General features: G+C 42.2%; 1 protein-coding gene across 5 annotated transcripts in view; it reads left to right on the forward strand.

Annotated features, from left to right (window-relative positions):
• Positions 1–21,951: 21,951 nt before the first annotated feature.
• Positions 21,952–24,395, forward strand: part of ZFC3H1 (zinc finger C3H1-type containing) — a 43,035-nt gene continuing 40,591 nt past the window's right edge. For all 5 annotated transcript variants that reach the window (XR_008747660.1, XR_008747661.1, XM_027793366.2 and 2 more), the window contains exon 1: positions 21,952–22,714. Coding sequence is in view for 3 of the 5 variants with exons in the window: in XM_027793366.2 (XP_027649167.2) it covers positions 21,967–22,714 (748 nt within the window). In the remaining 2 variants the exon portion in view is untranslated. The remainder of the gene's footprint in view (positions 22,715–24,395) is intronic.

A 24,395-nucleotide genomic window follows, 5' to 3' on the forward strand; every position in this document is an offset into this window, starting at 1 on the left:
AAGTAGGACTTGGTGCTGATTTAGAAAGACATGCCAGATTATAGAACTATCTGATCGACAGACCCTTGCATCTTCGCTTAAAGCCCCAGCTTCTGCTGCTGCTAGAATTTATGTGAACAAGAAAAGTAAGAGAGAGTACTACTGTCAACATGTGGCATCTTCTTCCAGTGTTTTCGATTGTATGAAACCAACAAATTTTCCTGCAGTTCCTTGGTACACGTTCAGTGTAGATTAGAAAATTAAAAAGAAAGGAACCTGAAGTCAGACTTCTTTCTACATTTAGAAAGGGAAAGAAGTAGCCACATTTTTGGAAGTAATGTCTACAGCAGTTACTGTCATTGCCCCAAATACAATGTTTAAAATCTTCTTTTCTAGATGTTGCCCTTTGTTCTTACTAGGTCCTGCAATAGTAATACAAAAAATCATAGCACTTTTAAAGGTCAAAAGTATTTTTTTTAACTTAAATGTCCACCTAGATGTTTACAGTATTATGAATTTATAATTCATATACTTAAAATGCCATCTTGAATTAGTAAGAAGAGTATCATGCCTATTTTATACATGCAATAGATACATTTCAGAAACAATTTTTACTTACAAAAAACCACATTCTTCATTCACACCTAATAATATTGATAAGCTTGATAATTAAAAACTGGCAAGTAACAGTTGCTTGAGACAAATAGACCTGAAAGTTTTTCCCCACACTTTCCTGTACAGCTACATACTTGAAATAAGAAAAATCTGAGAAGTTTAAATAAAATAATGTTAGAATTATAAGCTGCCCAATATTTAGAAGAAGGGTTTCTTCTTAGCTTTTACCTAGATCTGTAGGATGCAAAGTACAACCAGCACAGAGTCTAGAAGTAAAAATAAATATGATTTAATAGGAGACAGGAATATGAGATGATTAAAGGCAGCATGACAAACTGAATATAATAGCATGTTACTGTACATAGCACACTAATCACTCTTTTACATTCATTCTTTTCCTAGGAATACATTGGAATGAAGTAATTTCCCATAATTATAGCATTACATTTGCAAATTATTATGAAGATTTTAGAAGTAGGCTTTATGTTCTGTTTTGCTTTTCTGCCTCATTTTTTTGCATCTCTGTGACAGTACTCTTAATTCCTCTTCACTGCTTATGTAGTGTTTTGACCCTGGCTGAATACCAGATGCCCACCAAAAATGCTCTATCACTCCCCTCTTCAACCAGACAGGGGAGAGAAAAGTAACAAAAGGCTCATGGGTCAGGGTAAGGACAGAGAGATCACTCAGGAATTACCATCACAGGCAAAACAGGGGAAGATTAGTTTATTTCATTACTATGCAAATCAGAAAAAACACCTTCCCCCAACCCCTTCCTTCTTCCTGGGCTTAACTTAATTTCTGATCTCTCCACCTACACCACCCACCCCCCCCTGCCCCCAGCAGTGCATGGGCACAGGAAATGGGGGTTGTGGTCAGTTCATCACACCTTGTCTCTGCTGATCCTTCCTCCTTACACTCTTCCCCTGCTCCAGTGTGGGGTCCCTCCCACAGAGACAGTTCTCCACGAACTTCTCCAACATAAGCCCTTCCCACAGGCTACAGTTCTTCATGAACTGCTCCAGCCTGGGTCCCCTGCAGGGTCACAAGCCTGGCCAGCTAACCTGCCCCAGCCTGGGCTCCTCTCTCCATGTGGCGGCAGGTCCTGCTCCAGCAAGCACTTCCCGTGGGGTCAAACCCTCCTTTGGGCATATGCCTGCTCCAGTGTGGGGTCCTCCATGGGCTGAGGGGCACAGCCTTCCCCACCGTGGCCTTCACCGTGGGCTGCAGGGGAATCTGCTCCGGCACCTGGAGCCCCTCCTGCCTCCTGCCCTGACCTGGGTGTCTGCAGGGCTGTTGCTCTCACATAGCCTCACTCTTCTCTCCCAGTCACACAGATTGTTGGGTTTTTTTCCTTCTTAATACACTATCCCAGAGGCACTACCACCATCACTGATGGTCTTGGCCTTGGCTACCTTGTCCATCTTGGAGCTGGTCGGCATTGGCTCCACTGGACATGGGGGAAGCTTCTGGCATCTTCTCACAAAGCCACCCCTGTAGCCCACCCAACTACCAAAACCTGGCCATGCAAACCCACTACAGCATAAAACACTATTCATATTTGTGAGAGCCCTAGTTTTGTTATGCTATTCTTCTTTCTTAGCGCTATTAAATTAATAGGAAATGCTGATGTGACCATGGAATAATCCAGTACCTAAACGGGGCCTACAAGAAAGCTGGAGAACTGCTGGCTGAATGGCAGAGCTCAGGGGGTTGGGATCAGCGGCACAGAGTCTAGCTGGGGGCCTGTAGCCAGCGGTGTGCCCCTGGGGTCAGTACTGGGTCCAGTCCTGTTCAGTGACCTGGATGAAGGGATGGAGTGTACCCCCAGCAAGTTTGCTGATGACACAGAACTGGGAGGAGCAGCTGATACACCCGAAGGCTGCGCTGCCATTCAGCGAGACCTGGGCAGGCTGGAGAGCTGGGCGGAGGGGAACCTGATAAAGTTCAACAAAGGCAAGTGTAGGGTCCTGCACCTGGGGAGGGACAGCCCCAGGCACCAGCACAGGCTGGGGGCTGACCTGCTGGGAGGCAGCTCTGCGGAGAAGGCCCTGGGAGCCCTGGTGGACGGCAAGCCGCCCACGAGCCAGCAGTGTGCCCGTGTGGCCACGAAGGCCAGCGGGATCCTGGGGGGCATTAGGGGGAGCGTGGCCGGCAGGTGGAGGGAGGTGATCCTGCCCCTCTGCTCTGCCCTGGTGAGGCCGTGTCTGGAGTGCTGGGTCCAGTTCAAGAGAGACAGGGAACTACCGGAGAGGGTCCAGCAGAAGGCTATGAAGATCATGAGGAGACTGGAGCATCTCCTTTATGAGGAAAGCCTGAGAGAGCTGGGCCTGTGTAGCCTGGAGAAGAGAATACTGAGAGGGGATCTTATCAATGTCTAAAAATATCTTAATGCTGAATGTCAAGAGGATGGGCCATGCTCTTTTCAGTAGTACCTAGTGACAGGACAAGGGACAATGGGCACAAATGGCAACACAAGAAGTTCCATCTGAATATGAGGGAGACTGATGGTGACAGAGCACTGGAACAGGCTGTCCAGAGAGACTGTGGAGTCTCCTTCTCTGGAGATACTCAAGCCCGCCTGGATGTGATCCTGTGCAACCTGCTGTAGCAGAGGATTGGCCTAGATGTTCTCCAGAGGTCCCTTCCAACCCTGACCACTTTGTGATGTGGTGTCTTTTTACAAGGGCATGTAGTGATAGGACAAGTGATAATGGCTTTGAACTGAAAGAGGGTAGATTTAGATTAGATCAAGGAAGAAATTCTTTCCTGTGAGGATGGTGAGACTCTGGAACAGGTTGCCCAGAGAAATTGTGGCTGCCCCATCCCTGGAAGTGTTCAAGGCCAGGTTGGATGGGGCCTAATGGAAGGTGGCCCTGCATGTAGCAGGGTGGTTAGAAATAGATGATCTTTAAGGTCCTTTCCAACCCAAACCATTCTATGGTTCTATAATTCTGTGACTGAGGAAGGATCAGCAGAGTGTCCAGAAAGAGTTGAGAGCTGGCAGCTGAGGCAGATGCTCCTGTGGCATTTAGCTCTCTAGAGTATCAGATGGATCCACAGTGTTAGAGACCTCCACCCTGCTTGAGAACTTCTTATTGGCATTTGTTAGGTACATGCTGCAGGACTTTGCAATGGCATGGTTCACGTGTGGGGTCAGACCCCCTTCAAGCTTTTGAACACATCTGGAGGGAAACTGGGAGGTTAGGCTCCTCCAAGAGGAATCTAGCTCATGTACACCAAAACTGCTTTGAGAAATGAATGCTGACATATGGTGGATGAGAACAACCGTGGGACTGGCGTCAAAGCTGCGTCGTTGTTCTGTATCACTGTACTAAGTAAAACATAGCCTATGTTGACAGAATAATAGATATGCAAGGGAACAGGATTGGCTGGCTTTTGGCTTTAGGTAACTTCTAAATGATTCAGATTAAGTTACATAATCTAAATTATTAAATTACATACATTTTTAGCCTGTGAAAACACATATCCTTCCGCGTCTGCCTCAACACAAGTGGGTATAACTTGTCATACATAATGATTCAAACCAGCAATTTGACCTGTTTAGGCAGACTGAGCAGAAGTGGTGGAACTATGCGCATGTGTATTTTTTCTACATAGCTCACAGTTAGATTTTAAGATTTTCAGCAACAGAACTACATCAACTTCCCTTTAGGTTATTTATCAGAATTTGACAATTCTAATAAATACAGCTAAAGATTTAAGATTACTAGCTTTTTACTGTGTTTAAAATAATTTGATAGGCATACTGGGGGGGTGGGCGGGGGGAGGGTATGAACCAAAGCTAAATCTAGATATGAAATAAAGTCTTAATATAAAATATTGTCCTGCAGCTTATTAGTGACTAGGCCTGGATTCTTACAGGTTTGCCAAGCTCCTTTTGATTTTAGTTGGAAATGGGTGTCCAAATATCTGTGAAGATATAAGCTGTAGTTCTTTAAAAGGAAAATACTTGAAAATACAGTCCAGAGGAAGGGCAGATGGGAGCTATGAAATTGTTGAGTTTCATGTAAAACAAGATTGGTGGCTTCAGGTAAAAAAAAAAAAAAAAAAAAAAAAAAAAGGATTGCAAAGAAAAGAGGGGCAGACAGAATGCCTGGGAAACACTAGTGGAGATAAGCTAGAACATGGCAAGAACCCTCAAGCAGAGTAAGAGGTAGAAAAAGCTTTGCTGAATGACACCAGCAAGAAGAAACACATAGGTAGGAGGGTGGAGGTGGTAACATAATGAGTGGGTGTACACGTGCAAAGTGGATGCTCCAACACACCTCAACACCAATTTTCAGACTTAAATTCAAACAGAGGAAAATCCTTTATTCTGTTTTCTTGTCAGTAAGATAAATGAACTGAGCTCAGAAAGAAAAGAGATTTTTGGCTGCAGACATGACAGTTTTGTCCAAAAAATTAAATTGAGTGCATTCACCTTCAAATGATTAAATGGCTTGGAAATTACTGGGCATGTAGAAGACCAGTGTTTACTGGTCTTCAGTTGTCTTCACAGAACTAAGCAGAATAAGGATTTAAATTTGGTTTACTGTTTTTAACTGACAACTTCAACCATCAGACTACTGGCTTTTTCCAAGGGATGTCCTTATTGTAAGAGTTTTGTCCACATTTTCTCCTGACTTTAGGAGCTTCCCAACAAAAAAATTAGTTGAAACTGGTATGTTTTGATTTTAGCAGAACAGCACTTCTCAAAAGGAATAAAAAAGTTGGTAAAATTCCTAAACATCTCTTCCTGATAGAGAAACCACACCAGCAGGCTATCAAGTCCAACTATTTGTTGAATTTATGTTTCCTTGTAGAGGTTCAAAAAGTAGAGCATTCTATAAGCCATTGGAATATTAAGAGCAACAGGGAAATATGTGACTCACATTTCAAAAATAATCTCCTAAATAGGATGGTACACTATGCTTTCCTTAGCAGTGGCTCAAGTATCGAAATGCTGTGTCTATATGAATAGCATTTAACTAAGACTTCTGCAAGCAGTTGCTCATCATGCCTATCTGCATCTGAAATAAACCAGCACCGTACCACACAGCGGTTGTCTGCAGGGGTAGTTCTGTCAGTGTAATCAATGGGTGGGTGGTAGTGTTTCACCTGCCAGGTCTCCAGCCAGGGCATGACTTTGTATCTTCTTCTACTTCCTTTCCAACATTTTTTCAATTGCTTTAAGCTACAGTGACTCCAGTTCTCTCCCTTCGCATATGAAGGAAGACAGGATGCTTTTGTAACAAACCAGACGTACATAAATCACATAAATCAGGGATGAAACCTTTGTGGCTGTACAATGCTGCAATGCCACACAAGTCAGTGAAGATGGGGTGATACAATGTGCAGATCTGACCCAAAAACTCAAAGTAGATGAGGTTAACACTATTAAATGGATGTATTTTCTCACTATTATTTTAAAAGGAGATATACAGTGAGAATTGCTTATTATTAAAGGAGAGAATAGTTCTCGAACAGCACTTAAATGCATATTTTTTTTGTTGTTGTTCATTATTAAATTTCCATTGGACTTTTTTTTTCTTCCCAGTTGTCCATGAGAAGTCAATATTTTTTTGTGGTATTTTCTATTAGTGACAGATGTTTTCAGAGTGGTAAATCACAAAATGCCTGGGGTTTAGTTTACCTATCTATCTTGTAGATAGAGCTCCTTTAAACCAGCAGAAGAATTATGCTTAGGAAGACAGCAAAGCTATGGGCCACAAAGCCAGCCTTTGCTGAGCTGATAAAGACAACAGTGAAGAACAGATGACGGTGGCACTGTCCCTACTAGTGTATTTTGCTTTAGTTGCCTAAGCCATTACAGTTTTGACTGTTATTAGATGCATGGATGAAAGTGCTACAATTCATATTTCCAGTGATAAGTGTGTTCATTTTGGTTGAATCACATGATGAATACTGATAGTTCTGATAGAAGAAATAAGTAGTTATCACTTCATCCATTACTGAATGTAGTCTTCATTTCTATTTGCTTCAGTTGATTAAAACTAGAGGTACCATAGAGGTTACTGCGTATGTACTAAACTCGGGTCTGAATAGGGAAGTATAGAAAAATAGCTTTCACAACTCTTTTCTGCAGTTAGATAGTCTTAGCTTAGATTTATAATCCATTATATAAAATCTAGTGAGGCATGTAAAATGCCTCTTAAATCAACCTCTAAGCAACTTTATTTCACTTTTTTACGTTACTAAAAGGATGGGATAGTGGAAAATGAAGTATCAAATCAATGTGAATTTTAACCTGCATGAATTATATTATGAAGGCACTATTAGTGTAACAGTATGGCTGGATGTTATATGCAACTGAGGGGCAGGAGCATCAATTATGAAGACACAACTTAAGTACTGAAGGTATTCTGTCTCTTTGAATTAGTAACACATACTTTGCATTTCTATAGCAGTTCAATTGTAAGAGGTTAAAAAACTTCACAGACATTACATTTTGGGGAAGTTTAAGGAAGGGAAATAATATTGGTAAATGTCTTGTTCCAAACCACATGGGAAACTTAATCAAGAACAACATAAAACCAGATGATCCACCAGTTCTTTCATACAAAACAAAACATTATATTGAACATTTTATTAAACATTTGTAAAAGATGCTGTGAGCCCTAAGCAGAGTCTCTGGATCCTGTAATAAAATAAATGATAAAATCACCCTTCAATGCTTACCTGTATAACTAAAGTTTATGAGGGAATTATCCTTCTGAAGGCTATACATGAATTCAAATCCACAGCCCAAAGGGACCTTCCACACATTTCATACATTGTACAAGCTTTGTATTGATTTGGTTTCAGGACACAGAAGACCCTACATGTTAGTAGTAGGCTATTAAAAACTACTATAAACAGCAGTGACGTCTCGTGTGTTTTTGAGGAGGACTATTTTTCTTAACTACATTGCAGCATTATTATAAAGAGATAAAGTTTATAATATAAATTAAACTCCATTATTCTTAGATTTACAGTAGATTGTACATAGGTACTTGTAAGGTTATATCTGAAAAAAAATTATCTTGCGTAGTACCTGGACAGATGTCCAGGTTTCTGTTAAATCAGATAGATATTATTTCCTTGGAGATATATATATTAGAGAATAACACACTTGTTAAATGCACTACAGATTTAGCTACATTTTGCAGACAGATGGAAGCAGCAAGTTCTCTGTGGCCAACAAACTGGATTTCATGAGATTTTTGTATCATTAAATACTTTACTTATGCAAGTACGATACTTCTGATTTTGGCAATACAGAATTTTAGTCCTGGTTCACTCAGGACAAACACCTGCAAATCTAACTTTAAACATTGCTAAAGAGCTTAAGACTTTTTCACTTTAGAAACTGTATAATTAAGTACAAAATGTGAGGACACCCTGGAAAACTAAAACTACAGAGTAAGAAAGGAAAGTTTTACCTAAAAGAAGTGTCTATAACAAGGTGCACTCAAAAGTTAAGCAGAAATATCCCTTACCTCTCAAGACCTCTGTTCAGTCCAGATTTAGTTAAACTGGCGTAGAAAAAGTATTGCAAAAGCAAGATGAGTTTAAGTCCAATGACAAAGAATTGCAGATTCCCAATGTTTTCAGCAACAGAAATTTCTCATGAGAAATATGCCTATTCTGCTGCTTTGCTGTGGTATTTTATTCCCATTTTTTCACAAACAGTAAAGTGATGCCACAGCAAATCACAGTCACAAAGCAGATGAAAAATGGAGAAATCAAGACGCTAACAAACAGGGTGGAGCCCAATCCACTCTTCTCATGCCAAGAAAGTGTCAAAGATTTGTTTTCTTATTCTCCTGACTTCAGAGATCCACCCAGTGTCATAAATTGGTATTAAAGTTGCAGAGCACCCTATCACTGTACACAACATTCTGAGGTACCACTGTGTTAGTCTCAGAAAAGATTGTATTTTTGACTAGCTGTGAAAAAAACCAAAAGATGCATTCTTAATCTGTGAAAGGAGTCTGTATTTATTCCCTAGCATGGTCATAACGAAAATAAACAAAATTTGTTTCTCTGCTTTTCCACATAAATCCAAGATACTGCAGTTTTGGGAAGTCTAGGACATCACTATAACAACAAGAAGTTATCTCATGGCTGCCAAGTCTTACTACATTTGGTATTTTTTTCTTGATGACGTAGATGTTAGGTAATACAAAGGCAGAAGAGAGAATGACTGGGATTCAAACAAAATCTTCTCAGGATAAATCTGAAGACATAAATAAAAAAATAATATTTTTAACATTCACGACCATTTTAGTAGAAAGGATTGTTATTTTTTTTGGTACACTTTGCATTCTTCTGTCTTGAGACTTCACCCGGCCTGCTTTTATATTAATTGTTTGAGCCTGCCACCTGTAAGTCTGTTCAGCTATCTGGAATTCATCTTAGATATTTAATTTCTCTTATGCCAGTCAGAGTTCGTTGAAACCTTAGGCACACTGGAGCTGTTCCAGTCTTTGTGAGCAAAGTACATGCAAAAAAACCCTACCCCTTTTTTTGCCTAAAGATTCAAACCCAAAAGAATTTTTGTGAAAGGCTTTGGATTTGTGTCTTGCTAACAAGGAATTCAAGAACTCTTCCAGAGTCAGTACTGCCACACAGCGAGCTTCTAAATTATTTTTTTTACCTGGAAACAGATCTTATAGTTTCATTAGAAAATGCTCACATCCAAAATATAATATAAAAACAAGTAATGAAAAGTTCTCTATACAATAACCAGGCCACTAGAAGCTTCTGGCTGATGTAAAGTACTGAAACTTCTGCAGAAATGGCTCATGGTATGATGTTGAAGGTTTCATTGTCTTATGACGCTCATGCTGCATACATAGAAGTTACGTTCAGCCTATGGAAGCCACTGTCCTGCCATTAATTAACACAAGGAGATTTCTGAAGTGTATCCCCTCTGTGAAGTCACTTGACATTAAGTGAACTGAAACAACCAGTAACTAAGTTTTTCTTTCTCCATTAACTAAGAGAAGACTTTGACAATAAATTTGTACTGTTAAATAAATAAATAGCACCTGGGTGCAGCTCAGACAATGACGTCTCAGTAATTGACACTGCTTAATTGTAAACTTACTCTCCAGCTGCATTTGCACTGGTCCAATAAGCTGTTCCCAGGAGATCCCTAGAGAGTGGTCTGGTCCTGAGCACCAGCTGGCCTTGAGGTCAGAGGCTAGACCCAAGCCCACTTATTTAGCAGCACAGGCAAAGTCAAATATTCATCTTATGTGCTTTAAATTGGGACCTTTGTGAATATTATTCCCTCCCACTTTTGTTTTCTTGTTGAGTTATGGTTCCTGAGCTTTCCTGAAGATAGTATAAAGAAAAGATATTTGGAGCTGGACAAAATGCTTCAAATTCTTCAATTTTCCTACGCATTCATGGTTCAGATGAAGCTGAAGAGTAACAGTAAAGTTCTGCCAGAAAAGCTGAAAAAGTTGTCCTGGCACTGAGGGTCATGTCACACCTCTTTACATATTTAATTCTCCAGGACTGCAATACCAACACTTTTCAAAGCTACCAACTCGGAAGTAACACGCATACTGCTTTTTTTAATATAACTTTTATAAGGCATTAATTTTTGAAAGTCTGGCTTCCTTGTTGATATGTCTAATAGTATAAATGATATACCTTGGGCAGCTTGGTGGCCCAGGGCCAATGGGATGTCTTTTTCAGCTGACATGAAAAGACATCCAATGGAAAAAACAAAACCCAAAGAAACGAAATCACATAAAGTCACTGCTGCTGGTTTTGATTGAAAAAAAACCACCACCCAGCTACTCTGGTCTTAGGTCATCCCCTAACTGTTGTTGTTGCCCACCCTGGTGCAGCCCTCCTTTAAAAAGAGAAAACCCAGCATATTTCCAACTCACACAAATGTATTTTCCAACAAAACCTACTCCTGTCAGCAGCCAACATTTCTCTTGCTGTTCTGTCCTTAAGCCTGCAGCATTATGTCCTGCCCCTGCCTATGGAGACTGCCACAACTGTCTTTCTGTCACAGAACAACCCCTGACACCCCTCCATGGCATCAGAGATTTTCCCCTACAGAAGCCAGACATAATCTTTTTTGTAGATGGGTCCTGTCCCTGTGGCTCCACAGCGCATCCAGCTTCAGGGTGTGCTGTGTACTGCCACCAAAGGTCTAGAAGCTTATTTATTGCCAACCATCTCTTCGGTACAAGTTGTAGGACCTGCTGTCCTGACTCGCAGACCTGTACTTGCATAGGAGAAATCAGCTCCCCTGAAGCAATCTGTGTTTACGCTGATTCCTGATATGCCTTTAGGGCTGTGCACAACTGTGGGCAGCTCTGGAAACAGCTCAGCTTCTAAACATCACCCAGTACTCCTATTTGAAATGGCTGCGATGTCAACGCTCTTCTGCAAGCATTGCTATTACTATCTCTTTTAGCAATTGTGAAATGCTAAACTCGTGTTTTTCCTTATGATGATATTGCACAAGAAAATGCCTTAACTGATCAATCAGCAAAGCCAGAGGGCCTTTTGGCCAGCACGCTCCTCAACACACTCTCATCAGCCTTTCCACAGAGCAGTCACCGCCTACTTCTCTTTCAGAACTGCCTGTTTTACAGGACCCAGCCCCAGGAGATGAAAAAGCTGTTTGGCTGTGCCAGTTACACCTCGATTCCTTGTGGCAGTCCCCAGATGGCCACCTTGTTGCAGCTCAGGTTCTCCTCCCTTACCTGGCTGGTGTGACCCACCTGGTGGCTCACACCAGCAAGCGGTGGGTGTCTGCAGCAGTACGACAAGATTGGTTTGCCCCAGATTTCTCTGTAAGGTCAAAACCAAGGTTGCAGCACACCCAAACCCATGGGCTTCCTTTGTAAATTTGTACATGGATTTTATACAGCTGTCCAAATGCTGTAACTAGAAATACATACCTGTAATCATAAACATTTCCTCAGGATGGGTAGAGGCCTACCCATGCAGAAACGGAAAAAAAATTTTGAGAGAATGCCTCATTTTGGGATACCTTTTGTACTACACAGCAATGAAGATATTCATTTTACAGGACGAGTTGTCCAGGGGGTCTGTAAAGCCCTAGGAATCTAACAGCATTTACATCATGGAGCTGATGAAAGGAAGAATTCTGTTTAAGAAATATACTGGCCAAAATTTGTGAAGAAACAAAATGGCCAAATACTTTACCTTTGGCCCTTATATACATCAAGAGCACTGTGAATAAAACCCACGCACTATCTCCATATGAAGTTGTAATGGCAAAACTCGTAAGGTTATGCATGCCCCACCTAAGCCACCACATAAATCCAAGCTATAGATAACCGATGATGTTACATTGAATTACTGCGAGACTCTAAGGAAATGTGTGAGGACTATTCACTCACAAGTAAAAAAAATCTTCTAGAACCTGCCTGTGAACACGCCACTACTGGGAACCTGTGGACGTGGGTCTACACTGAGGTGACACACAGATGACTCAAGATTAATAGAATGGAACCCATAAAGACAGTCTGTCCTCCAAGAGCAGGAAGTTTTTACATCCTCACATAAAATATTAAAATACCTTTCTTCAGTTGGCCTACCGTTATGCTAAAGACTTAGATGTTTCAAAATGTTGGGTGTGTTCCCATATCCCTCATCACTCTAGTGAAGGTGTCACCATGCTTCCTATAGCATGTAATCTGTCAGTAAAAAGACCAGTATGGAATCTCCAGAGGGCAGAAATTCCTTGTCCAAGTGTCCTGGTTCCAGATGGGATAGAGTTAAGTTTTCTTCTTAGTAGCTGGTGCAGTGCTGCATTTTGGATTTAGTATGAGAATGACGTTGGTAACAAATTGATGTTTTAGTTGTTGCTGGGTAATGTTTATACTAAGTCAAGGACTTTTCACTTTCCAGATGGCTGGAGGGGCACAGAAAATGGGGAGGGGACACAGTCAGGACAGCTGACCTGAACTGGCCAAAGGGATAAACCATACAATAGAACATCATGCTGAGTATATGAACTGGGGGGAGCTGGCCAGGGCCTGCGATCGCTGCTGAGGGATCGGCTGGGCATCAGTCAGCGAGTGGTGAGCAGCTGAATTGTGCATCACTTGGGTTTTTCCCTTTTGATTTTATTCCTCTCTCCGTCCTTCTCATTACAATTGGTGGTGGTTGTTGTTGTTATTATTATTATCAGTAACAACAATAATAATAATACATTTTCTTTTGTTTCAATTATGAAATTTTTCTTCTCTCAACCCATGAGTTTTACCTTTTCCCCAGTTCTCCTCCCCATCCCTCTGGGACAGGGGGAAGTGAGTGAGTAGCAGCATGGAACTTAGTTGCCAGCTGGGGTTAAACCACGACGCCAAGGTCATCCCCACTGACAACAAATGGGAATTGATCCAGGTTGATCCAATATAAATGTGCATGAAGCTCCAGCTTCTACCCACCTGGGATTAGTTGCCCCTGGGAACAGTGGTTACTTAAAAGCAAATGCAACATGCTACATGGGACAGAATAATTGAACCAACACTATCAGTTTTCAGAATGATAGTAGACATTTATTTGATAACTTACAGAACTGTGAGCTGACATTATCTTCTATGCATTCTTCCTTGGGAGCCTATTTAATTCATGGTACTTTAGTATACCTGTGGCTCCCATGGGACTGGTTTGGATCATGTTATATTTGGTATATAACCTCAGCTGTTCAATATTTGTCATCTCTCTCCTGTGAATATTCTCAGAAAAGGCAAGCTATCTCAGACCCTGAAAAATATGGGACTATTATGCTTCCCATGTATGAGGTGGCAAGAACCATTAAAAAAATTGGGTTTTAGCTATTATTTGAAGCAAATAGGTAGTAACACTGCAGATTCTTCTTAGAAATAATGACTGAAATGACCTCTAATTGTACAGTCACCCTTCAAAACAGGTTAACACTTGACTTTATGCTGACTCCTAAACATCCACCTTAACTGGAAAATAACGTTTTATCTCTATCCCAGACAATTCTGAAACCATCTGTGATTTGAGTGAACACATTAAAAGAGGCAGCCAAAGCAAAACAACCCAATAACTGGAACCTTTTCTTAAATATGTTATCACAGAGGTGCTACCAACACCACTCAGCTCTGGCCAGTGGCAGGTCCATCTTGGAGCCAGCTGGAATTGGCTCTGTCTAACATGGGGATGGCTTCTGGTATCTTTTCACAGAAGCCACCCCTGCAGCCCCCCTCCTGCTGCCAAAACCTTGCCACATAAACCAAATACAATGCAACAACAGTGAAACTGGTTTACTTGAAAAGCTTTTGTCAAAATACCCATGAAGTGAGGTAATACATTCTGTAGTATTTACACTTGAGAAATTGCTATTTAAGTAATATATGGAATTCACTTAAAGTAAGATGGCAAGTAATTTATTTCCTAGCTAACAAAATGCAGTCTCACTTATCCAGAAGTACTCACAATTCTGAAGGACACATTAAGATAAACTTTCTGTCATGGTCAAAAAGGAGGTTATTACTCTTATATCCTGTGTCTCCAACAGCTCAAATCTTCACTTGTGACAGTAGAAGTAAACAAGCACCTCTTTTAACCCTTCATCCAAAAAGATGTTTTATAAATGCTGTTTTTAAGGTTGCAACAACTAAGTTGTAACTTGGTGTCCAAGACCAATTTTGTTCTGAGTATATGCTGTAGGAAACACTACTTTAAAAATGTTTATATTGAGGAGTTTTAAGAACTGAGGAACACTGCGGGACGTGATAGGATATTGCTTCTGTATGTTTCTAAAGTGCTTTTAACAAAAAGAAAGGTATTGTACCTTGATGAAGATGAAAACACTATAGTACAGTTTCACCCACCTCATCGGGGAAAAAAAAGTCTCATGAAATTAATGTGAGGTTTATTTTTTCCACTTCTTTCTCCTTCCAACATTTTGTTTGCAATCCAACCCATGGCAGTATTTACTTGCCAAATATGAAAGGTACAGTGGCTTATATTATTTTAAATCATGCTTATTTGAGCCCTTAGTTTCAGATTTTCTGTTTTAAGGAATATTTGAAGTATTTAAAAAGCATTTAGAAAAAACATGAAATGACCAAAATAATGGAACATGTTGCACTTACTCATCTATATATATAGCTGCTTATCTTTCAAAGTGTAAAACATTACCACAGACATTTGATCTGTTAAATATCTCTAACACAAAGTTGGCTGTAGCATCCACATACTATAAATAATGACTGTCTTAATCTTTTATATCAAGATTAATTAAACTCCAAGATATTTTTATCAGCAAAAATACATGCATATGGTAGAACGGGAAATTAAAGGAAAACACTACAAGATCTTTCTAGTTCTTTATTTTGTTCAGCCATGTACATAGTTTAAAGAATTAAGGAACACCAGTCATCCCATCAATGGGTAAGAAAAGCATTACATACCACAGTCTTTGGGGTTGTTCTGATTTTGGCTCGGATAGAGTTAATTTTCTTCCTAGTAGCTGATACAGTGCTGTGTTTGGGATTTAGCATGAAAATAATGTTGCTATCACACCAATGTTTTAGTGGTTGCTAAGTAGTGCCTACCCTAAGTCAGGGACTTTTCGGTTTCCCGTGCTCTGCCCAGGAGCAGCTGCACAAGAAGCCGGGAGGGAGCAGAGCCAGGACAGCTGACCTGAACTATCCAGAGGGATTTTCCACACCACAGAACATCATGCTCAGTGTATAAACTGGGGGGAGCTGGCTGGAGGCTGCCAGATGCTGCTTGAGGACTGGCTGGGCGTCAGTCAGTGGGTGATGAGCAACTGTATTGTGCATCACTTGTTTCTCTTGGATTTCATTCCTCTTTTTTTGTTATCTCCCTTTTCACTACTACTACTACTACTACTACTATTATTATTATTATTAACTTTATTTCCATTATTAAACTGTTCTTATCTCAACCCATGGGTTTTACCTTTTTCCAGTTCTCCTCTCCATCCCATTTGGGGGGTGGTGTGGGGGGTGAGTGAGCGGCTGCGTGGTACTTAGTTGCCAGCTGGGGTTAAACCATGACAGGTTAACTTTTGGCTAGATGTACAAATACAATAAAAGCACAAGCTTCAACTACACCACCAACTCGACAGAAAAAGCCAACAGTCGTCTTTGCTTTAAAGAGGGCATGAGTTCTATGGTTCAGTTTCTGACCTTGCTTGCTTACTTCTCCTCAACATGCCATTCATTTCTGTGAGTCCTTACAGAGAGGCTTGTGTAGAGTCTCAAGTAGCAATGCAGGATCCTCAGTTGTAAGCGTCTGGCGATAAAGGGTGCTGAGGTTCCCTAGAGGAAACTGCCACAAACATATAACAGGAGGAAGTTAAGTGCTACTTGAGTAAGTGTGTTCCATATGAAGTTATGTGCAGTGATTGTGTTCCTAAAAATAAAGCCTCTTCCAAAAGAAAAACACTTCTTGTGTGGACTTTGGGAAAGACAGAACTCACAGAACCAAGCTCTTCCATCAGACACTATCACTGCCTGAGATGAAAACCTAAAATCACATTTTAACACCTTGTGGATTTTGAAGAAGTAACTTTTCATTAATAGTAACTAATGAAAAAATTACTTTTCATTACTAGTAAAAGAAAAAGAAGTAACTTTTTCATTACTAACTGACAGGTACTGAATAATTAAACAGATTTTTCTCATCGCTGACGTGGATGTCTGAGAGCACATCAATGTGACTAATTCATATTTTATCATTAATTCACCATAAATACCAAAATAAAGATTACAGAACATTTTTGATTTGAAAAGCTTTTATAGTCTTCTGCAAAATACCTCATTTTAATCTCCTATTTCATATAAATACCTCATATTTATATCTTGTATTTTTAACTCATTCAAGGGAAGATTCCTTAAAGCATTTAAGATAATTTGCTCAGATCTATCTCTTGGTGAAATATTATTTGATTTTAAGCTTCTGATGAGGCAAATATTTTGATCTATCATTGTGCAGCTCTGCCTGCTGTTTGTGTGATTCTTTGTTCTTTTTCTCAATCTTACCATCTCCTCTAATTTTTACTTCATTTTACTTCATTTAATCCCTTATGTATTTTTTGACACCCCAGCTGCAAGTCATGGAGTGTGTTTACAATCCTCCTTGCCAATCTTCTATTATTTTCCCACAACGTAATTCTCAGGAATTCAAATACAATCTATACTATTTCGGCAGAATGCCTTCATCATAAAATTTGATGCTCTCAAAACCTATGAAGAAGCGTTTCACAGTCACACACTTTGTCCTCACCATTTCCCCCAATTCAATTTTTAACTGCTTCATGTTTTCTTGACTAGAAAAAAAAAATTCCTCATTATTTAGAGTCCGTAGTATTTAAAATTATAGTTGCTTGAATACCGAGAAGGTGACAAACAACAAAAAAAGGTATTGAAGTCTCTTAGTTCCAGAAAGGTTTATTGTAGTGCCATAAAAAAGTTATTACAGTTCAACCTGTCAGAAGTTTGGGTGGGAAAAACCAGGGAGTACAAATAAGCACTAACTAGTAGCACAGGTATACATGGTGCATATAGTTTATGTATCCAGCTGTGCTGGGTTGGCCCTTGCCAGCAGCTAAGCACCCACACAGCCACTTGCTCACTTCCCCTCACCAGCAGGATGGGGGGTGAACAGGAGGAACAAAAGCGAGAAAACTCATGGATTGAGATAAAACCCAGGGTAACAGGTGAGGCAAAGAGGAAAAAAAAAAAAAGCATCGCAAAAGGAATGACTTGCCACCTCCCATAAGCAGACTGATGCCCAGCCAGTCTGAGCAATGGTAAGCCTAAAGACAACTCCCCTACCATGCTTCTTCCTCCGCTGATTTTTAGTGCTGAGAATACATGGTTTGGAATGTCCCTTTGGCCAGTTTGGGTCAGCTGTGCTTCCCCATCTCCTGCCCACCCCCAGCCCACTCGTGGGGGAATGGGCAGAGTCGAAAACAGAGCGAGCCCTGAGGCTGTGCAGTCAGGGCTCAGCCACAGCCAAAAGAAACGTAACCCTGGTTTAGCCACAGACCCAAAACAGAGCACCATATGGGCTGCGATGAACAAACTCCATCGCAGCCAGACCAAATACACCAATACAAGTTCAATTTAATGTAAAGTGAATTAAGCTTAAACTTGGCTAGCTTGTCTTGTCTTGGTATCAGATAATTGTAATTGACACTTAAAAAGCAGGAACGGAATAAAAATAATCACATATTTAGCCTCAGCCAAACATTACAGTACCAAAAGATGCTGAATGACTTTTATGTTCTGAAATGTGTCCCAGTCCTTAAAGCTCAGATTGTGCTGCTGAAAAACAAGCACACTTGTAAGCATTTAATTTATGTGGTAAACATGTTACTGATTTTCTAACTCAGACTTTGAAAATGTGATTTTTTTAAAATGTTTTATGGACCAGAAATGAGGCCACCTAAAGAAAAAATGTCACTGAGACCACTAACTCCAGTATTGTTTTACAACTCTGGATAAAGAGCCAGAGACACACATCATGAGGGAATGAGAATATGGTAATTTTTTGTGTCAGGGACACTCAGACTTTTACAGAAATAATACTGCTAGGATTAGGATAGCTGCACTAATGTTGTAGTTTACATTTGCAAAATATGCAGATGAGTCTTAGTTGCATTAAAGTTGTGTGACCACCCTGTGACCTTTGGTATTTATTTTTAAATACAGAACTTGTTACCAACTGCACCAGCTGAGTCCTGAGTTGCAGGAAGAGATCTTGAAGATACCTTTTAAATCCAAGAGTCTTATCTGCTTACGTACACAAATATCAGTAATTTAAGTACATCTTCACAGACATGCTATTTCTCTAGTGCCTTTTTGCCCATGTCCAGAGGTGCAGGTAATATGCAGGGAACATGATAAAGAATAAATCAAATTCTGTACTCCAGTATTAAGCACATGCTTTCCTGTATTTTAAATTATTCCATTTCTACTTGACTGAAAACATATTCAGTATTTGGCACAAAAATTTGTTCTCCAGCAGCAATACCATCTCCTTTAAAGGCATACAGTGAAATGCAGCCAAGATTTTTTTTTTTACTTTGTCTTAAATTTACACCTTGCAATGAAACCTCACAAAAACCTCTTCGTCTATTACCCATGCCATAAGGAAGGAAATTTCCTAATGTTTTCTCCCTGAATGGCAGCTCCCTCACAGTTTTTGAATGTTTATGTCCTCTTGTTCAAATGTGTAGACACCAAAATCACCAGATGAACACACTTTTTACACATGACATTTTACTCCCTTTACAGAAGAGAATTTAACACTATTCATTTCCCTGTTTATTAACAGTGATGAATAGAGTTGATGATTCCACTTCTTCCTGAAAATGTAGACATCAAATTACTTCCCTGATAACCCTAGACGAGAGAAAAAAAGCAGGCAGTATCAGATGACTGAAATAAAAGAAGGGACATATGATACCATAGGATATGCAAAACCACTGGAAGGTTCTCAGGATCTTCTTTTGTAGATGGTTAAGTATCTCAGCCAGAAATTTGTAATACAGATCATATAGCATTGTTGAATAAATTCAGCACACTTGTTGGACGAACTGTAGGCAAACACACAGTAACAATCTAGAGTGGGAATACCCACAGCAGGTTAATTTCCCATAGAGCTGCTGCTTTTTTGCAAATGCTTTACAGTTCTATAAACATATTCCTTCCCACTCTAAAAGATGCGGATATTTATTTCCTACTGGTGTGTGAAAACACTTAGAAATAAAGGTAACTGTACAAAGGAAACTGGAACCAGATACATACAAGGCTCTGGGATGTCCAAGTAGGCAAATGTCTACTGAGAGGGAAATTTCTGCAGCTTAGATGTAGTGATATTAAAAGTTCCTTATAACTACAGCAGGTCAGATTTCAGACACGGACAGAGACATCTAGCATTGTTTAAGAAACCTGTCTGACCTCCAGTTGCTACTTCAGAAAGTTTTCAGTAGGTTCATGTTCCTGTTTCAGCTGGGATAGAGTTAATTTTCTTCTTAGTATCTGGTACGGTGCTGCGTTTTGAATATATGAGAATAATGTCGGTAACACACTGATGTTTTAGCTGTTGCTAAGTTGTTACACCAAGTCAAGGACTTTTCAGTTTCTCAGGCCCTGCCAGTGAGAGGGCTGGAGGGGCACAAGAAATTGGGAAGGGACACAGCCAGGACAGCTGACCCAAACTAGCTGAAGGGATATTCCACACCACAGAACATCATGCCGAGTATATGAACTGGGGGGGAGTTGGCCAGGGCCTGCGATCACTGCTCAGGGACTGCCTGGGCATCAATTGGTCAGTGGGTGGTGAGCAGTTGTATTATACATCACTTGTTGGTTTTCCTTTTGGATATTATTCCTCTCTCTCTCACTCTCCTTTTCATTAAAGCTGTTGTTATTATCCTTGTAATATTTTATTGTAATTATTAAATTTTTCTTCTCCCAACCCATGAGTTTTACCTTTTTCCTGATTCTCCTTCCCATGCTGCTGCAAGCATGGGAAGTGAGTGAGCAGCTGTGTGGTGTTTAGTTGCCAGCTGAGGTTAAACCATGACAGTTCTGTGTCATATTTGTCGATGTTTTTAATACTGTGTGATATGTAAAATAGTGTAAGCCACCAATGAAGCATGATTTCTAGAGATAACATCTATTTGAATAGAATAATTGATACAACACACTATTGTAGTATGTGGATACCTGTAAAAAAGGAAAAAAAAGCAAACTTGTAACTTGCTTCATTCTTCTTCATAAATGTTAATAGAATCCACACAGTTTTAAACAGAAGAAATTAGAGAAATTTAGGATGTGATATACAAATTCTGGTACTCTAACCGGAGTTTTGTATGAAGTCAAGTCACTGGAACAGTATCTGTTCTAAATCATGTTGTTTGTCCAGTTAGGTCAAAACAAGAGGATGCAAAGCGTTTTGAGCAAAGAAAAGTAGGTTTGTTTAGCACAAGTGATGCCTTCTAGAAAGTTCAAATCAAGTCTTACAGGGTTTTTCTTCGTGACTGACTTTACAGTATCACATTTTGGACTTTACAAAGCATATGCATTATAGACTTTCCCTGTTCTTGTTGGATCTAGAAAATCTAGAGAGAAAGGCAAAGAAGAAAAGTAAATAGCAGTATGATACTGAATTTTATTTTTGGTATTTGTGCTTTTGTAGCACACTATTCACAGAAAAAAATACTCCTTCATAATTCACCCTCAAGAAAGGCACAGAAAAAAACCCCTTCATAATTCACCCTCAAGAATGGCACAGAAAGACAGTCTATCTCCAATTTGGACGTCCATGGCAAGTCTGCTGATATTTAGCACACATGATAATTGCAAAGAAAATCCCAGGAGCTGTGCTATTTTTAGAAGTCAAGTTTTAGGTGCTTTCCAGGACTTTGAAAGGCTTTATTTAAAATAAGGTTTCTCCTTTTCCCCAAGAAAACCATTGGTGCTCACCTGACAACACCCTGGTATTATGTGAAGTCCCTGAAACAGACAAGGTAGCACCAGAATACTCAGGTGAGTGAAACGAAAACAAATTATTTAAGCAGTTTATGTCATTGCTTTATCCCCTCTGATGCTTTCACTCGTGTCACAGAAACCGTTAGGGCCAATCTGAACTTCAAAGCAATCACCTGCCAGGAGAACTTCCCAGAAACATCCCTCTTTAAAATTTTCACAGCAGTTTTAACTACTGGGAGGGAGCTGGTGGGTTAATGATGCCTACCAGGGTGCTGGGCACCGCCAGAACAGCCGGTGCCTTTCCTTTAGAAGCCTGTGCACCGACTGGGGGGCAGCAGGACACGCCCCGCCCCCCCCCAACGGAGAAAGCGTCTGTGGCTCGGGGAAACCAGCACCCACATGAGCACCTGCTCCCCAGCAGCGCTGTGGTTGGCTTTGCGCCGGGCGATGCTAAAGGAAGTTGCCATTGCCACTCGTGTTCCAGCGAGCAGCGTAGCCCGCCGACATGCAGCCATCCACCACCGCTTCACCGCCCCGCCCCTCCAGCCAGCTCGCTTCCCTTCAACAAGATGGCGGCCTTCCCACTCGCCTCCTTTACCGACATGGCGGGTCGAACCCCCATTGGCGCTCGCCCCCGCCCCCGCCCCGCGATAGGCTGAGCCGCCGACTTTCCCCGCCCCCTGCCTACACAGCCGCTTCCCGAGTTGGAAACTACATTACCCAGGATACCCCGCGCGGGGGGTGTTGCCCCGCCCCCCTTTTTCCCCCGCCCCCCCCCTTTTTTCCCCCGCGTAACGCGCCTTGTTTCCTTGCCTGGGCAGAAGAGAAGAGACGGGCCGAGGTCTCGCGAGAGCTCGCGATGGCCGGGGCAGAGCCGAGCAGCGGTGGGGGGTGGGGGGGCGAGGCGAGGCGCGGGGCCGCCCTGCGCAGGAAACGAAACCGCCCGAGCGGCCGAGGCGGGCCGCGCTCTGCCTCGCCGAGACCCGTTGGCCTGGGCCCCATGGCGGCCGCGGAGGCGGCGGCCGCGCCCGCGGAGGCGGCGCTGGATCCTAGCGGGCTGTCCCCGAAGGAAGAAGGGGAGCTGGAAGACGGCGAAATCAGCGACGATGATAACAACGGCTTCGGGCCCTGCGGCGGCGGCGGCGGCCGCGGCAGCTCCGCGCCCGGCGGCGGCCTCGTCAGCAGCAGGCCCTACTCGAGGCGCAGGCCGCCTCCCGGCCTCCGCGGGGGCATCTCCCTCTCCTCCTCCGGCCGGCCGTTCCCCCGCTCGCGGCACCAGCCCCCGCCGGAGATGGGGCACCTGCACGGCCACGGCGGGTATCGGCCCAAGGACTCGTTCCGCTCCCATCCGCCGCCCATGCCGGCGCCGCGGATGCCGTCGGGCTCGCACTCCGAGACGGGCCCCCGGCTCTCCTTCTGGGAGCGCAGCCACAATGCCCTGGACCGATTCCGCTTTCGAGGCCGGCCTTACAGGGGCGGAGGGCGCTGGGGTGGGAGCCGAGGCGGCGGCGATCGGGGAGGCAACCCTCCGGGGAGGCCGCCCGGAGGGGGAGGCGGCGGCGGATTCAGTAGCAGCCAGGGCTGGAGGGAGCTCTCGCCTCGAAAATGTATCCTTGAGACGTGAGAGGGAGCGGAGGCGGGGAGGCCGTGCTGCTGGGGTGGGCCCGGGTGTGTCAGTGCCGCGTTACGTGGCCGAAAGCCCTGGGAAGGGACGCTGTTCCCTCCCGCTCCGGCGCTGGGGCTGCCGTAGGGTAACGGAGAGGGAGGCTCCCCTCCCGGCCCCGGGCGCTGGCAGGCACAGCGGGCCCTGCTTCTCAAGGAGAGGCTGTTGGGAAGCCGGATTACTGCCGTGACCTGGCTTGCGACCTGGCCGATCTGCCCCGTGTAGGGAGAAAGAAAAAGCGTAGCCTGAGACAGAGCTTTAGTCGATTGGATTCCAGGTGGCTGCTTTTTTAGCCCGAAGTGTGAATATTGTGAAGCAGGGTCAGTCTTTGGTGTGGCGTTTTTCGTGTATGTAATTAGTGTCACAGTTGTAAAGCTAAAACCGTAAGCTTGTTAATTTCCCTTATTGGGCAATGAAGGATCCAGAGGTTTTTCATTTTCCCTTTCAGCTCTTCAGGGGCTGTTACACGTAGCTAAAACGAGCTTTAAAGCTAAACCAAAGTTGAACCGGGAGTGTGTGCACAGAATGTGGTTTATATGAGAGTCTGGGTAACATAGGAAAGCTCTGTTTCACGGTAAAGCCATATGCAGCACTTCTTACAGGATGTTCTCTACTGATTGCTCTTACAGTTGCTTAGGTGACTTTTAATGGAGTTCTAGTATTACCTCCTTGTAGGAGTAGGAACTCTGGAAGTGATGGAAGAAGCTGTTCTCGTTTTCCAGCTTTGCTGTAGAGAAACATAAAGAATGGACTCCAAGTGTAACTTACGAGCAGCCTGGTACTGAAACTTGAGGCAACTGCATTGTTGCCGAACTGAAAGTGTAGGCAAGTAGAAAAAGCACTGAGTGGGAGAACTAGTAGATAAAACCTATTCTCCAGAATCTTGCAGTGTTTTGTTGTCTTCCACACCGGTAGTCAAAGAATGTGTGTCGTTTGCTTGACTGTGCTGTTTGATCCCAGGAACAGGAATTTTTCCTACTTGTGCTGGCAATTAGGGCTTTGAAAGCTACTCATTGGATCCTTAGGTTATTTTAGATGCAAGATTATTTATCCACGTTACTAGTTTAAAAAAAAAATGTGAATGGGATATGTAAGCTAGTGGTAGAGATGCTTTTATATAATCTCATTTGTTGAAGCATTACTGGAGTAAGAACTCTTCATGCAAGGATCTTCTCTTGAGAGGCAGTAAGTGATGATGTGACTTGCCCAGGGTCGCACACTAAGATGGTTCTAGTGCTGAAATAGATTTTAAGTCTCTTAATTTGCAGTGTTGCTCTGAGTACCAGAAAATGGCTACTTTCTGTGTAATGAGTAATTTCCAGGGCAAACATATTGGTCATCCTAAACAGACTTGCAGTGCTTGTTGGTATGGATAAAGAATCTCCTTTGTGCTTTTAATTAAAAGAACATTCAGAAACTGGTGATTCCATTTTCAAACCAGAAATGGAAAATGAGGAGCTCTTTCCCCTGATACTTTAAGATGCACTACTTAAATGTGGAGAAGGTTCTAATACTGTTGCTCTTTATTAAAGTGGCATTCAGTTGTTTATGGGTTGTGTAGTTAAGGATGGCCCGAGGTTTTCTCTCGATGTAAGGTTTTTTTTCTGTATTTTTCATATCCTTGC

The sequence above is a fragment of the Falco peregrinus genome, chromosome 6 (assembly GCF_023634155.1).
Source record: "Falco peregrinus isolate bFalPer1 chromosome 6, bFalPer1.pri, whole genome shotgun sequence".
Taxonomy (NCBI): domain Eukaryota; kingdom Metazoa; phylum Chordata; class Aves; order Falconiformes; family Falconidae; genus Falco; species Falco peregrinus.